General features: G+C 44.9%; 2 protein-coding genes across 2 annotated transcripts in view; both read right to left on the reverse strand.

Annotated features, from left to right (window-relative positions):
- Positions 1–422: 422 nt before the first annotated feature.
- Positions 423–5,227, reverse strand: LOC125744841 (taste receptor type 1 member 1). The gene is made up of 6 exons (XM_049017118.1): positions 5,037–5,227; positions 4,418–4,721; positions 3,197–3,967; positions 2,825–3,040; positions 2,618–2,738; positions 423–2,361 (listed from the first exon to the last, which is right to left on the reverse strand). Exons 1-6 carry the CDS (start codon positions 5,225–5,227, stop codon positions 1,436–1,438), a joined length of 2,529 nt encoding a protein of 842 aa, XP_048873075.1. The 3' UTR covers positions 423–1,435.
- A 4,677-nt stretch (positions 5,228–9,904) lies between these two features.
- The window catches only part of iffo2a (intermediate filament family orphan 2a), a 36,200-nt gene continuing 30,813 nt past the window's right edge, over positions 9,905–15,291 (reverse strand). Inside the window, exon 9 of the mRNA XM_049017480.1 lies at positions 9,905–15,220. Within this exon, the coding sequence (XP_048873437.1) occupies positions 15,115–15,220 (106 nt within the window). The 3' untranslated portion in view covers positions 9,905–15,114. The remainder of the gene's footprint in view (positions 15,221–15,291) is intronic.

A 15,291-nucleotide genomic window follows, 5' to 3' on the forward strand; every position in this document is an offset into this window, starting at 1 on the left:
TTGTCCACAGAAAGACAAACTCCAGTTACATTTTGTCAACCAGCACATGAAGATTTCAGTTTTGTGCACAGAAATCAAAACCGATGTTTCACTTTACGTGCCAAATACATGGTTAACAATCTTTGTCTGCAGTAAGAGAAAAAATATATATAGCTAATTTGAGAATAAATCAGCATTTCAAGGAGGAAGCTCGTTGGGAATTCGCAGTGAGCGCAGTGTGGGAAAAAGTAAAAGACAAAGTACGATGTAGAACAGATGGCCTGCGATTTGCACACCGGACCTTCCCCCAGCTGAGGGTCACGCGGCTTTTCTGAAAGCCCCATTCACCACATACAACCTGCAGATGTTAAGATAGCTCTTAAACTCAGAGGAACTCTCCCTGAATATCCATCCATCCATCCATCCATCCATCCATCCATCCATCCATCCATCCATCCATCCATCCATCACTCTTCTATAACTGCCTTTCCAGTACAGGATGACAGTGCAAAGGGACTTTTTGGGGATTCGAATCAGCAGTCTTTCAGTTACAAGCACACTTCTGCATCACTGGCATATGTCTACAGCACCAGAACATCATCAGTTTTAACCAGTATTGACTTGTTTTGTGTTTTGTAAGTAGTTGATGCTTTTCAAAAGGAGCACTTTAATTGTTTATTGTACGGCATGAGGCAAAGACCCACAAGTACACATCTGTTCTGATAACATTGCTGATTTAGTACAGGTGTGTGCATGACCACGTTTCCCAAGAACCAGGGTTGTTTGTGGAAACCCCTCTATTAAATGTGGAAGGTGATGCTTCAACAATGGGATTCTGTGCTGTTTGGTTTGTCACAGCGTGGGAGGTAATAAAATGTTTCAGTGTATGAAAGAAGATAAAATAAATATCAAAGTAATTGTGACTAGTTTTGTTACACTTAATCCTATCCCTTGACCACTTAATCCTATTCCTTGATCACCTTCTAGACAGCCGGCAGGTGTGGCTTTGTACAGTGGCATTAGCAAAGGGTGACGGAGGGAAACACTAGGGCTACACCAAGCACTATCGCCTCTATTCATTCAGTAGCTGGAGGGGCTGGAATCCCCAATGCAGAGAGATAAGTGAACCTCAAACTCATAACAAAAAACTAAAAAATAAATGAGAAACAGTGTTCAGAGAGTCAGCCTTAAATATCTGCCTTTGTTTCTATTTTCTTCTGGCTTCCAAGGGCAGCGTCTGTTCGCTTTAATCTAATTTAACCGATTTTAATCTAATCACTGGCTTACGCTGCAAAGATATGAGATGAGTTCAAGAAATTACAGAAGAAAGTGCATCTTTCTGGTCCGGATTCAACTGAAACCAGAAATGTGCTTCCTTCAACCCTTCCAGGACAGATCATTTATTTTCTGTAAAGTAAGTGGTGGAAATGGGAAGAACATTCCATTCGGTAGATTGTTATTCTTTGGACATGGTGTACATTTGAATGCAATTTTGGAAATGGGCTGTGGTGTTCATCTGGGGTTTCAGCAGGATTATGTATACCTTGGGTAAGAAATAGCCACTGAGAATACCCAGTACGCTGGCCTGGATGGCCATGACGTGCAAAGCCATGAAATATTCACTCCTGTCGACGGAATACATGGTGAAGACGCAGATCCAGGAGAGGATGTAGATCATCAGGCTGAAGGTGATGCACTTGGCTTCGCTGTAGTTGGCCGGCAGCTCCTTGCCCATGTAGCTGAAGCAGAAGCAGAGGATGCAGAGGACGACCATGAAGCTCACCCCCGCGCTGGACCAAGCGGACAGCAGGTTGCTGCATTCCAGAATGACGCTGTCAGGGTAGAAGTCATAATCGCGGCTGGGCTTAGGGGTGTCCAGGAACATGTGCAGCAGGAAGATGAAGAGCTCTGCCACAGAGATGAGCAGAATGGTGGCCTGTGGGCCGCCGTTACGGGACCAGGTGTCGTATGCCCGCGGCAGCTTGGAGGACAGCTTGAAGATGCAGAGAACCTGGAAGGAACGAACGGCGATGCAGGAGAGGCAGACGGTGATGCTGAGGTTGAAGAGGGACTGCTTGAACAGGCAGGACACGTGACTGGGGTGGCCGAAGTGGCAGAGTGAGCTCCCAGCAGCCCCCAGAAGGGACAGCAGCATTGCGAGGCAGGTCCTCCCTCCAGCGGACCTCACCACGGGGGTGTCCAGGTGCAGCAGGAAGGTCACAATTGTGCCCAAGGTCATGAGGATGGTTAGACCCAGGAGCAACAGCAGCGACAGGGATAAAGGATCCTTCCAATGGAGGAGGATGATGGTTCTACTGAGACATTCTGCACTCTCAGGTGGGGCCCATTCGTCAAGAGCACAAGGCTGGCAGGTTGTTGGATCTTAAGTAACAGCATGTAGGAAAACAGCAACATCAATAATAATAATAATAATAAAATTTGTTTCTTCCATCCATCCATCCAGACGGCACACCGGTCCTTCCCATAGCTTCTTCCTTCCTTCCTCCCTTACCTCCATATCCAAACTGTATTCCCAATCATGTCAAATCTAAGTACATCCCATATGGGCAATTAACTGCTGATGTTGAATCTGGAGGTTAAGAAGCTAACAGGAATTTGACCGCCATTGTTTACTCACCGCTCTTATTAAGAAAAGTGGCTTCTGGGCAGGGCTGGCAGTCAAAGCAGCAGCTATGCTGCCCGCTCAGTATCTTCATGTAACCCAGGCGGCACTCTGGGGAACAGATTGACTTGGGTACCTGAAAGAGGAGAGTGAAGGCAATAGGCGCTTGGTCGTTATAGAAATTTTCAGAAATATAGAATTTCCACTAAAACAGCCTCTCACCTTGCTGCGGTCATTTGTGTTCCAGTAGATTTGGCTGATATTGACCGTCAGATTTGGGGGGCCTGGACTGTATTCTCCCACAATCTTTACAGACCATTTGCCCTCAGTCCAGTCCCATGTGACAATGTCGTAACCAGTAGGCGGGTCTCCATTCTCATCGAAGTACATCGTCGTATTGTCAACGAGAAATCTGACCTGCTTTAACTTCTGCAAGAGCTAAGAGCAAAGATAATGCAGAGATAACTCACACTGGGAGAATAACCGTTGATCAAAATGGAATTTAATGCCGGTTTTCGGCTGTGCCCCGCGAAGCAGAGAGCGACACTTCTGTGCTTTAGGGCGTCTGATTAAATTCACACCAAAACGACTCACCTGCCAGGGTTTAGCCTGCACCTTCTGGCATTTTCCGGAATCACAGTCAAGCAGAAGGTGCAAGGCGTGTGCCAAGGCATAGACGGCCTTGTAGACATTGAAGGAAGAACTGATGTCATACACGTCCTGAGAGAGATCTATAGACGCAAACTTGCTGAGGATGGTGTTCTGTACACAGGGCACATCACTGAGCCCTGAGCATCCCGTAGCCGTATAGTCTTTGTCATATTGATTGGATGTTGCCATGGAGAAGTCCTCAAACTCCTTAAAACCTGGCATCTTGACAGATTGGAGAGATATTCCGATCACGCTGCCAATGGTACTGATGCCGGGGATGCTAGATATCCGCGTCGCCACTGACCAATCCTCCGTCCCGATCCACACTTTTCCTGTGACTTTCTGCTCAATCACTTCCATGAAGAAGAAACTGGCTATCGTCTTGCTGGAGAAGACCACGATGGTGTTGACCTGCGTCTGTACAATCTTACTGACCATCTGCTGTATCTGCGGGCGCGTGGCGTCCGTGCAGGTGGGGATCACCGCCTGGTAGGCGATGCAGATGCCGTAGTTTGCCGCCTCCTCCTGCAGACTCTGCATGCCTTGCTGGCCGTAATCGTTGTTGCTGCCGAGCAAAGCGATCCACGTCCAGTTGAATCTGACCAGCAGCTGAATCATGGCATTTACCTGATTCTTGTCACTGGGAATCGTGCGGAAGAACGCTGGATATAATAGATTATTACTCAGCATTTTGTCTGAAGCTTCATACGAGATCTAGAAAGATGGGAAAGGGTCATGTGAAATGCGGATAAACTAAAATAAGCAAAATGATCCAGCCTTCATATATACACAGACCTATAGCTGCCTAGAATTTGAGCTTAAACTTTAAGTCATTCATTCAGTCTCAGTTTTTACTGCTATGTGATTGTTAACACCTGCATCTGAACACATATAATACTGGGTTACTATAGTATCGACGATACTTTATTGAACACCTGGGGGGGGGGGGAGTTCTCTTTTCACTCACCCCCTCTTGCTCTCCTTGACATACAGACATATACAGAGGTGGGGGTTAAGGGTGTGTCGGCAAGGGCCGACAAACATGCGAATATTTGGCCAAAGTGAGCCTCAAACCAACAACCTTCCAGTCACGGGCACAGAGGCTATCCCTGCGGAGCCACATGCACATATAGGACTTAAAGGGACAGAATAAGCTAAGCTCACCTCAGGCAGCATGTAGACCCCCAGGGCAGCAGCCGGGAGGAAGGTATAGCTGCTGCTGTCCGGACCGATGACAGCGATGGCCGGGGTGTCCTGCCTTGTCTCCTGGCCCATGTCTCGCCTGTACTGCTCCTCCAGCAAGGCAAAGGTGACCAGCGTACTCGCCCGCAGCGAGCAGGTGTCGTAGGTCCGGTATCCCAGAGTGACGTTGGGCAGCAAGGACCCGTCTTTGGTGCCATTGTTTATCTCGCTGATGGCGAACCTCATAGCTTGCATTAAATGATAGCCATGTTTGTTCATCTTGCCCCTTGGAAGAGAACACAGGATAGAAACATCTATACAAGAAGGTTTAATTAGACTGACTTGTTCAGCGGATTCCTTTCCCCATTATCAGTCTTACATCTATACTCTCTCTATCCATCTTACATCCATTCTGTTATTCCTTCATGCATCTGTCCGTCTTACAAACATTTAACATGCTCAGGGTCCAGATCCCCCCTTTTATACAGCAACTCAGCAGGTCACTATGGGAAGCCCCCAACCCCCAGGTGGTTATAAGGCCCAATCTTTAGCCATTTCACCACCTGCTCTCCTTCCTGCTATCTGCACTTGTATTACTCACTGCTGGCAATCAGAGAGATCAGGCAAGCTGGAGGCGTAGGTTAGACTGTGCAGCGGAAACAGCCCGGCGATGATATAGTCCCCCGGAGTCTCGAGTTCGCAGTGGGGGGGGCTGTCCGTGAGCAGAGCGTGGGTCCTGCAGATGGAGCAGAATGCCAGCTGCACAAGGAGGGAGGATGCCTGCGGAGTCATGGTGCCCCCGGGTCTCACCTCCTCGCCGGGCGGGTGTCTGCCTCACCGCCGCCTTCTCTTATCGAAGAGCTGAGCGCATTTGCATATTTTCAAGTGATCTTAGACAAGCAAATCGACTCCCGCAAGACTCGTCCCTCTGATACGGCAACACCCACCTTCCCAAAGGGGAGAAAGGGCTCAAGGCTAAACAATGAATAAACAAACAACAACCATAATAGTAATAAACATTAATGAACAGGACATTGTTCTTGTAGCCCGTTTCTAACGATATTAAACAGTCTTATCAGTGTTTGACATGAGGAGAATATGGGAGGAAGGGGCTCTGTTTAATGCTCCCAAACAGCTGCAAAAAATGACCATCTAAAGGTCATAGAATGGATTGATTCACGGAGACGAGTTATTTCCTGCTGTGTGAGACACCAAATAAAATCAGCAGGTCTGAGTGCTCGGCTGAAGCGTAACACAATTTTGGAAGCACACGGTTGTTTATGAGAGAAATCGGGGTAATTAAGATGTGACCCTGATCTGCGAAGCGGCGGAAGACAGTGATTCCCCAGCAAAGCAAAACAGGACAAAACAAGCTTCATAGAAAGGTTACAATTAGGCAAACGAGTTTAGCCGTTGTGAGGAACTGCACGCTTCGCTGGCCTCATCACAGGCAGGACATTTGCATGCGTGATCCTCTGCCCTGAAGGCTCGCTGATGCACTGTGGTCAGTAATCCAAATCCTGGACTCTCGTCCTTAACACGACACAGTAAAATTTCATGCAAAAACAGAGTGCAGTGCAACGGCCGGCAGTCACGCCCTCACAAAGGTACGATCAGTCAGAACAACTGCATTCGAGGATGGAGCTTCCAAAAAGTCCCTTCAAGCTTCAAGACTTTTCTCAAACAGGTGAAAAAGCTCAGAGTTACCAGGCTGGCCGAAGCGTTTCCGTGACAACGGCATAATAGGTGAAAGTCTATTAATCAATTAAAAATGAATGCAGGTCTCACAGAGTCTGTTTTCTCCTGAGCTGCCTCAAAACAATATTACAGAACCTACTGCATGTTTCCTGAGTCTCAAGGTACATGGATTAAAGAGCCCAGTTGTCGTCTTCCTCTTGGGTTTGTCTGCTAGCTGGAATTTATAGGATTTTGCTATATTATTTTGTTGTATTGCGGGTTGTTTTATCACTTTGTAACACCGAAATCCCAGCTTGTGTGGCTTCCTGTAATCAGCCAAGCGTCAATAATGGAAATGAGGAAATCATCCGGCCCTCACTCCATAGTGAGACCAAAAGGCAAGGTGTTGGTCTATGCAAATCAGCACACGACGCCTGAGTATTCAGACTGACACAAGGTTGGGCGATGAGAGAACTCAGCCATTCTTCACATTTGTCTGGTTCCTGCTCTTTTATCTTGTGACTCCTGTCTGGCTAAGATTAAACATGGTGTATTGTCTACGGCTGTATTCACTCTATGTAGTCCATACCATACTCGAGCAGGTTTCACCCCCAATGTCTAGTAGACTAGTGTGATCTCTCCGTATCATGACACAGCCCACTCGAAGAGGTGGACCTAGTCATGATTCTGTGGGACTTGTGCATGGTACTTATCCAGTGTGACTGCTAACTGTGCCCAAGCATGGAACAGACATGATGTCAATGGTGCGACTAGCATTAATACACATATACATAATATAATATACATAAAGTGCACCCGGAAAGAACAGATCAGGTTGCGACAAATATTTAACAAACATTGCGGCGAAAATATCACTGTGGTCCACGTTAGTGGTGTTTTCCTGAAATCTGAGATCACAAGAGTATCCGGGAACTACTGGATGAAACATCTCTGACATATTTGGTGTAAAATGGGCCCATCTCTTGCTCATCATGTAACCCTCTGTCCCGGCGATCAGAAGGTTGCCAGTTCCAGTCCAGCCTCAGCAGAATAGTTACATGTGTGGGGGCCCTTCAGCAAGGCCCCCAACCCCAGGTTTGCTCTCACCTGCAGGGACAGCAAGATTAGGCAAAGAGACATTCCCCACAACGGCTAACAACTAAGTTACATACTCAATAAATCCACAGGAGTGCGGTGTGTTACAGTGGTTAGCGCTGTTGCCTCCTGCGTTCGGTCGCGGGTCCCCTCTGTGTGGAGTTCGCACGCTCTCCCCGTGTTCGCGTGGGTTTCCGCTGGGGGCTACGGTCCAAAAGAGTGTAGAGCAGGTTGACTGGCGAGTATAAATTCTCCATGAAGTTTGTGTGTGTCGGCGACTGTCTGTTCCCAGGATAGGTCCACCCTGTGACCCCAGTTGGGATTAAGCAGTGATGAATGGAACTTCAAAGGAAACTTTATTGCCAGGAATTGCAGAGAAAAGTGGGACTCAAGCGTTCAATGTAACCGATGCCAATTCCCAGTCAGTCCAGCCTGTGGTAGCCATGCAGATCAGAGCCTTCGTGATGGTCTCAGTTATTCTCTGCCCTGAGCTGTCCATCAATGAAGCTATTATGGAGAAAACAGAGGCTTCGTGCCGTAGTGTGGAATGGAAGTCCGTGTCCATCTTTTGGGGAAAATGATTATTTCACACGGAGGTGCAACATCAGTCAGCAGCTTTGAAATGGGCGGCGTTATCTTTTCATCTGTTATGAAGATGGAGGGATCATTTTCTCATAGGATTTTTGAAATCGATTTTCCTGTAACAATACAACAGCCTGTGCTCTTAGACGGGCAATCTAATTACGGAGGCCTCTGCAGTGATCGGTTCAATCCTCCAACAGGAAGACACAATGACATGATTTTAAACATGCACATTAACCGATGATGATTAATAGCCGGGTGTGAAGGACAGGCTGTCGAGGGCTAAAAATTAATAGACAGGAATCTTTTGCTTTCTGTGTATCACCATTAATTCCACAATATATTATGAAGGGAAGACTTCTGCCACAAAAGGCTCGTCCATCATTATAACTGAGTTCTTCAAAGTGTCAAACCTATTGATCAGTTTTATCAGATGCTATTATGATGACAGATATACAGCATGATTTCTTTCCTGATTTCTGAGTTTTTTTTTACATTTTTCAGTAGGTCCAAAAATATTTATTTTGGGAACTGAGATGAAAGAAGAGAAGATAAAGGAAAAAACAAAAGCTTTGATATTGATTAGATACAGTTTGCTCCTTGACAGTGAAGTATTTCCCTAACACTTGGCCGCTTATACGTAGCTGCAAAGACACTTCGTCACTCATTTGAGTGCCATTCGCAGTGTGAGTGGTATGAAGTCCACACACTGGAACGCTGTGCTCTGAGAAGTGTGGACTGATTGTCAAGCCCAGATCCAAACAGAGCATGTATTCTGGGCAATGGGTCCTAACAATTATAAGTGGAGTTTGATGTTTGTGCTTTGGGGGGGGTGAAAAAAAACCATATCCTACATACCTTGAATGTATCTGATGCACAGAGGCTGTTAATTTGTCTGCCTACAGTGTACAGCACAGAACCAGTGCACTGTTGGTCTTGCCAATTAATTGCAAGCTTGACTCTGGCAACTGGGGGTGCAGTGCGGTGCAGTGGCTTCTGTGATCGATACTTCTTTACCATGATTTGAAATGTCAACAAATCACTACGCCTATGCAAACATGCAAATACAAGGGTTTGTGTTGTATGTAAAGGGCTGCCTGTTTATAGGTTGTCATCACACCACTGGTTTATGCAAAGCAGATTTGTGCAGTACATCATTTCACTGATAAGTGTGCAGGCCACGTATAGGAAGCAAACCGAGGAACAGAATGTTGTTTTTGTAAGTCCGAAGGGCAAAGATCCAGCACGTGTGTGTGTGTGTGTGTTTGCATGGAGAACAGACTCTGCAGGTTTGTGAGGAGGATAGAGGATGATCACGCATCTGCTGGGAAAATCAGGTAGGCTGTAAAAAAATTTGCAAAAAAAAAATATATGGTGATTTATCTGCAAAATTGTGTCAGAATGACAGTCATTCAAACCAGCCATGAAACTGTTTGGGTCATTAATCTATGCATGCAACACACAGTCGCTCAAAAGATTTACAAAAAAACATCAATGGCTATTAACGGTACAGATAGTTAAGTTTAACATCATCGTTCCTTTTTTTCTGTTCCGTGTGGAGAGTGATGAGCCGCAGCATGAGAATTATCATTTAAAGCTTTTACATATTTTCCAACGATGAACGGCTTCAGATCTTCAAGCAGAATTGAATATTAGACAAAGGCAACTTGAGTGAACACACAATACGGTACTTGAATGATTACTCAAGGAAGCCCTTGAGTAAGTGTCTAGGTTTCCAGGTCCAGAGGGAGTACAGCATCGCTACACCTTCACCACTCGAGCGTGATTGCAGGTATTCTGCTGTTTTTACAAGGACGGCTGAGCAATGAGCACTGATTTTACTCTTGGGTAGCAGGGACGGCTGCTCCGTTACTCTCACATGAACCTCGTCTTTCTCTCTCTCTTGTGGAGTTATGAATACTGACCTTCGCAGAGACCTGCAGTTCTTTGGATGCCCCCCTCCCCAGATCGTATATGACTGGCATGTACGCAGTGTTAGGGCAACTTCAAATGTGCGACAACTCTTTTTTTAAAAAAAACCTCCAAAGCGTTTATAAAAACTGAGAACAATGCATTTAAAGAAACCCAGAATTCAGAAATTCACAGTTGATCATATTTTTATTTTTTTTTTCTCAAACCCACATTGAAATCATAAACCCCTTTACAAACAAGCTATTTCACTGAACTACAGACTGGCTTCTTTAATTTATTAATATCCTTCTTTTAATGTACAGTGCATCCAATTCAATATTCAAAGTCAGTTTAGTTAGGCAGTAGTTTTGATGGATTTGTGCCGTATTGATAGTTAACTAAAGTGAGGAATCTAAACCATAAGAGGAATATGATCTTTGTTAATCATTTTGGAGTTTATGACATTCTGCACATGACTGTCCAGACTTTTAATATATATTTGCCCATCATCTGAAACATGCCTTTCAGTTTTGTTGCAAGACAAACAACATAAATTTGCCAAAGTAACAAAGCCACTTCCTTATTGCTTTATCAAAACTATTCGTATCACACAAAGGCTACGAATAAATCGGAAGCCAGCTGCAGTCACGTGATACTGATACCAACTGTATACTGCAGATAAGGCAAACAGACGTTATTGTAAAATGCTTAAAAAAAATAAAAACAAATAATGCAAACGCAGTTATACTGTATGTTTAAAAGAGAACACATTTCTGAATAATGGATTTAGAAACAGAAAGGGGTGGGTATACAGCAGACTAATAAAAAAAATCTAAGTGGCTACAGCAGCCAGGGTTAGACAGTAACAGGGACTGTGGCATTTAATATGTCACCCCGGGGGGGTCTACTCAAGGCTGATGTGCTTCTGCAAAGCCTCACGCAAACCTCTCAGGCCAGATATGGAGGTCCTGACCCACAGCTGTCAGGACAGGAACACTTAATGCAATTCACTCGCTGCAAATGGAGGGACACATTACCTTGTCTGTGACAGGGTTCACCTATCAATCAGGTAGCTTCTCTAATGAATATTAATAAATTTCCCAAGCCACCCTGAAAAAAAAAAACAGGTGGCACATGTCAATGGGCGCACGTTCACCGGTTAATCAGGCAACTTATCTCATGACTGTAAATGAGTTTCCCCAAACCACCCTATAAAATAAAAAATTGTTTGCGGGAGCCTTGGGAGCGATCAACAGTGCGTCCCGACGCCGTGGCAGGGGGCAAGGGGCCGGTAAGGGCAGGCAGCATTGCGGCAAAGACCCCAACCGGAACTTTGGTTACATCCACTGTACAGAAATGCGCACACCTAGCATTCTGCTAATGAGACACAGACATACAATCCGACGATAAGGCCAGTACGGTATACAGTATACAGAAAACGTCAAACTACACAAGACACCTTTGGGAAAGAGGGTTCTCATTCATGCTACCCAAAAGTACAAGAGATCAGTCTGTATATGAGACAATATATTTAAGCCAGCAGAAAGTAGCATAGATACTTCATTATGAAGTAAAAGACGTAGAAGTTTGCTTCTTTTATGTTGCCTCTGCAAATAAGTCAAGGCTTTTGTAGACTTTGACAGCAGAGGTCATCAGACGTACGGAGATAGAGATACAGCAGCACGTGCGAGCAGCGAGAGGTGCGGCCAGACATGCCGCAGACGCCCGGCCCCCACGCAGCCACGCCCAAGACGCACGCCCCGCCGAGGCCACGCCCCAGACGCCCGGCCCCACGCAGCCACGCCCCCACGCTGCCGACGCCCGGCCCCATGCTGGGATCCGACTACACATCAGAGAAATGAAGGTACAATGTAAAAAAAAAAAACGTGTGTATGGAGGAAGACAGATTCATAAAATTAAGCAACAATTTGTGATAATTATCGTAATGTCTTACAAAACCAACTAGGAAAAAAGCGTACGCACAGGGTATACCGTTCCCATTTGTTGTTGTTTTTTTATCTCTGTTACAAATATAATTTTCTTGATTTTCTTGTGGTTCTTTACATTAAAATTAAAACATTTTTGAATTTCCATTCTTATAAAAAAGGTATTTGTTGCCTTGTAAAAAAGCTACACTGATAACAGAAGCTGGTGACGTTTGCGAATGTCTTCTTGGTTCAGCGCTGTAAGTAACTTGCTTTATTCTATCGCCCTCTACTGGTACATTTCTAACATGCATACAGTACACAGCTATTCATTCCAAACGAATCTGACGGAAACAGGAAGACTGCAGTTCCGAAAAACATGAAGAAAAAAAACATTTAAATAACATATTTCACATGCGTCTAACCTTGGCTCAAAATTAATGATTAGTTATTAATGCTGGTTATGGAGGGCATAATTTTCAGGGAGGATTTTGACATTGAAAAAATATTGAATGAAATTAAACGGTGACGTCTTCGTCCGCAAACGACCAGTTTGATTAGGCTGCCATTCCCGAACACAGCATGTAAGCAGAATCTGAGGATTAGAAGCTGCGCCTCTCCAAGGTTTTATAAAAGCACCGTTTTTTTCCTCACATGTATTGTCACTGACGTGCTTTCAACTTTACAGGAAAGAGACACTGTCCTGCGTGTTATCTTTTCAGTTAGAACTGTACATAACGACCAAGACTCAACTTCTTTAAAAACAACAAAATAATATAAATTATATATATGCAAATTACTCTAACCGAAATGCAGCTAAAATTCAAAAACCCTCAGAGTTTTTGAGGAAGGACCCAAAGTACTTTATACTTTATAATGGTCGGATTAAAATTATTTTTCCCGTTTTTTTGTATATTACATTTCTAGGTGCCTCATGAATGTTTCTTGGCAAGTGAATGATCAGAATTATAAATTGTCCTTCATTGTTCTTATTGTATCTAAAGTGGTTTTCTTTTAAAAGCATATTACAACAAAATTATTATTTTTTTATATTATGCCTAGGAAAATGAATGATTGCTATATTGTCAAGTCTAGAATGAACCGTGTCAATGTGACACTTGGCCAGAGACAAGTAATTTGAGCACAGGACTAAATCCCATATGCAGAACTAATAATCTGCGTCCCAGAAAGCACAGGAGTCCCTAACATCTGCCCAAAGAAATCAGGCCACACGCTGCTCTCAGCTAAATTAATACTGATGCGCAGATGCACAGCAGACCTGCAGGGGGCGGCAATGAGGCAGCCTGCTGAGGCGCTCCCACTGCTGTGGTTTTGCAGAAGCTCTGAAGTGTGATAGGCTGATGACGTAGGTCTTTCTCATACCACTGCTGGGGGCACTGGTGCCCAGTAAGTCTTTATAGGGAGTAGCTGAAGTTACTGATCGATGTCTTTAAGTTCCCCTCCACTGCAGAAAGTCTGGCGTTGTGTAGTAACTGGTACAGTGCACATGTGGCAGATATTAACACAGCCCTTATTAAATTCAGAGTGTAATTAAGTTTGATTGGAAATTCAGTGGGTATTAGAGGCTACGCAAAGCTGTATCCGGGAAATAAAAATAAAATACAGTTACGCATTCCTCTTTTGGCTACTATTGTATTCTATCGAAAAATTAGTCGAACATAAAACCCATTACAATAACAAAAAGCCTGTTTGAAATGTGTTTTGAATAATAACAGACCTTTCAGGTAAGATTTGATTAAAAAAAAACAATATATACAATGGATGTAAAATGTAGAATTTCAAAAATTGGAAAACAATACAACAGAAGAAAATACAATGAAAAAGCTACCTTCGGATAATGGTTGCATTTCACATGAGCGAGTTAAACTAATTAGCTCATGCTTTCAGCCAATGAGCTCAGAACATCATTAGCGGATTGAACCAATGAGGGATTAGTGATCTACTCAGCAGTACAAATCACTATTAGTGATTTTAGACTGGTCAGGGATAAACACACGTGACAAATATCTTCAAAAACAAAGAAGAGATGGGGATATCGGTGTAAGACAGTTTGTCGTAGAAGTTCAAGCATCCAACATATTTTCCACTTTTGTGTAACACATCTTATCAAGTTTGAGATGAGCAGCGAGATTCCTAAGTCACACCTTGGGTACAGTTTATATAAATCATGTGGTCCATGATGAGACTAATTTAAATCAATTTTACCTAAATTCATTCTTTAAAGAGGGCCCATGAAGAATATTAAAAGTCAGTTGACCATTTTCAGTTCCACAACATTCTGTATTGAAAACGTATTAAAACCGTATGTACAATTAACATAACTGAAAACATGGAATAAGGCAATCAAATCAGACTCTGTACACATCGGTAGGCACGTGGTTTTATACTGGGGAATAGATACATCGCTTTTAAATATTCCTGTAGACTTCGCCCCCTTTCATGTTCTGTTTACCTAAATAAGTAAACATTGTGCACCTCTGATCAAAAAAATGAATCAAACCAAGTCTTATTTACAGAAGCATGTTTCCTGCCCAGCAACATAATAAGGCAAATAATAGTAATTAAGGTTTAATCCAAAATAGGCTTATTGCATAGTGTGTGAAACACAGTGTTACAAGCACTTCAGCAAGGCCGCGGTAATTGCCTGAGGCACCGCTGGTCCCCGCTGGTCCCAGCGTGCTTCCCACGGCCGGATTTAACGCTCCAGGTGCTCTTAGGCTGGGCAGGGGGGCACTTCCTGGCTCCTTGTGTGTGTCACAATTACCTCCTGTAATCCCTCCTAATCTCCTATATGACTCTAGGCAGCTGGGACCTTTCCTACAGCCCTGTACTCTGGGTAACGTTGGCAGGCGTGAGGTACAAACTCTCCAGTGACAATGTGTCTGTCCGCCGCGTAAAGCGGCATCCCGGGACATTTTGGATAGCTGAGTTCCTCGCCATCGCATCTCTAATCACCTCTCCAGCTGCCGACATCTGTCCTGGGGGGCTTATCTGTGGTTCCCAGGGGCATCTCAAACAGCCGAAGTCACCTCCGGCCCAACTCCGGGAGGGGGAGGGGGGAGGTCTGTGAGCGGTGCCCCGGAGGCTCATGGGATTGCAGGCACGGAAGCAGCAGGAAGTGGGCACCCGGCAGTGATGGCACGGGGGGGGAGGGGGGGGGTACAGATGTAACACTAACTGATGCTGCGTCCGTGTAGTTTTATGCTCAGGAAGTCGAGGAAGGGCCACCCATTACCCACACGGGGGGGTGGGGGGATATTAAGCACCAATACTCACGGTGTGGGAGTCAGCCCCCAATGTGAGGGTCCCGCTGATGAGAGAGGAGCAGAGCTTTCGAGCATGTGTGTGCGCGTGTGTGTGCGTGTGTGTGCGTGTGTGTGTGTATGCGTGTGCATTCCACACTCCTCTGATCGTTTCCCTTTAATCTGTAGGGATGAGTCAGGCAGACGACAGAGGCTGTAGTCTTCATCAGCTGACGAGGCCCTCTCCTTCTCTGTCCTTTTCCAGGTCGTCCTGGATCTCGTCCATGTTCCCTGAGTCGCTGCTGGCCACCGAACTGAAAGACGGGGAATTTCTATGGGCAACAAAGACAGACAGAAACAAACATGTCAGCATGTGGGCGTCTAAGATTCACTCATCTCATCG

Source organism: Brienomyrus brachyistius, chromosome 6 (assembly GCF_023856365.1).
Source record: "Brienomyrus brachyistius isolate T26 chromosome 6, BBRACH_0.4, whole genome shotgun sequence".
Classification (NCBI taxonomy): domain Eukaryota; kingdom Metazoa; phylum Chordata; class Actinopteri; order Osteoglossiformes; family Mormyridae; genus Brienomyrus; species Brienomyrus brachyistius.

Bases quoted from the DNA above. Each gene is read 5' to 3' on its own strand.
- LOC125744841 (XM_049017118.1), bottom strand. From the start codon at position 5,227: ATGACTCCGCAGGCATCCTCCCTCCTTGTGCAGCTGGCATTCTGCTCC. The intron at 3,968-4,417 runs GTGAGCTTAGCT...CCATCTTTCTAG, and splicing joins GGGTCTACATGCTGCCTGAG to ATCTCGTATGAAGCTTCAGA. The intron at 2,739-2,824 runs GTGAGAGGCTGT...CTCCTCTTTCAG, and splicing joins ACACAAATGACCGCAGCAAG to GTACCCAAGTCAATCTGTTC.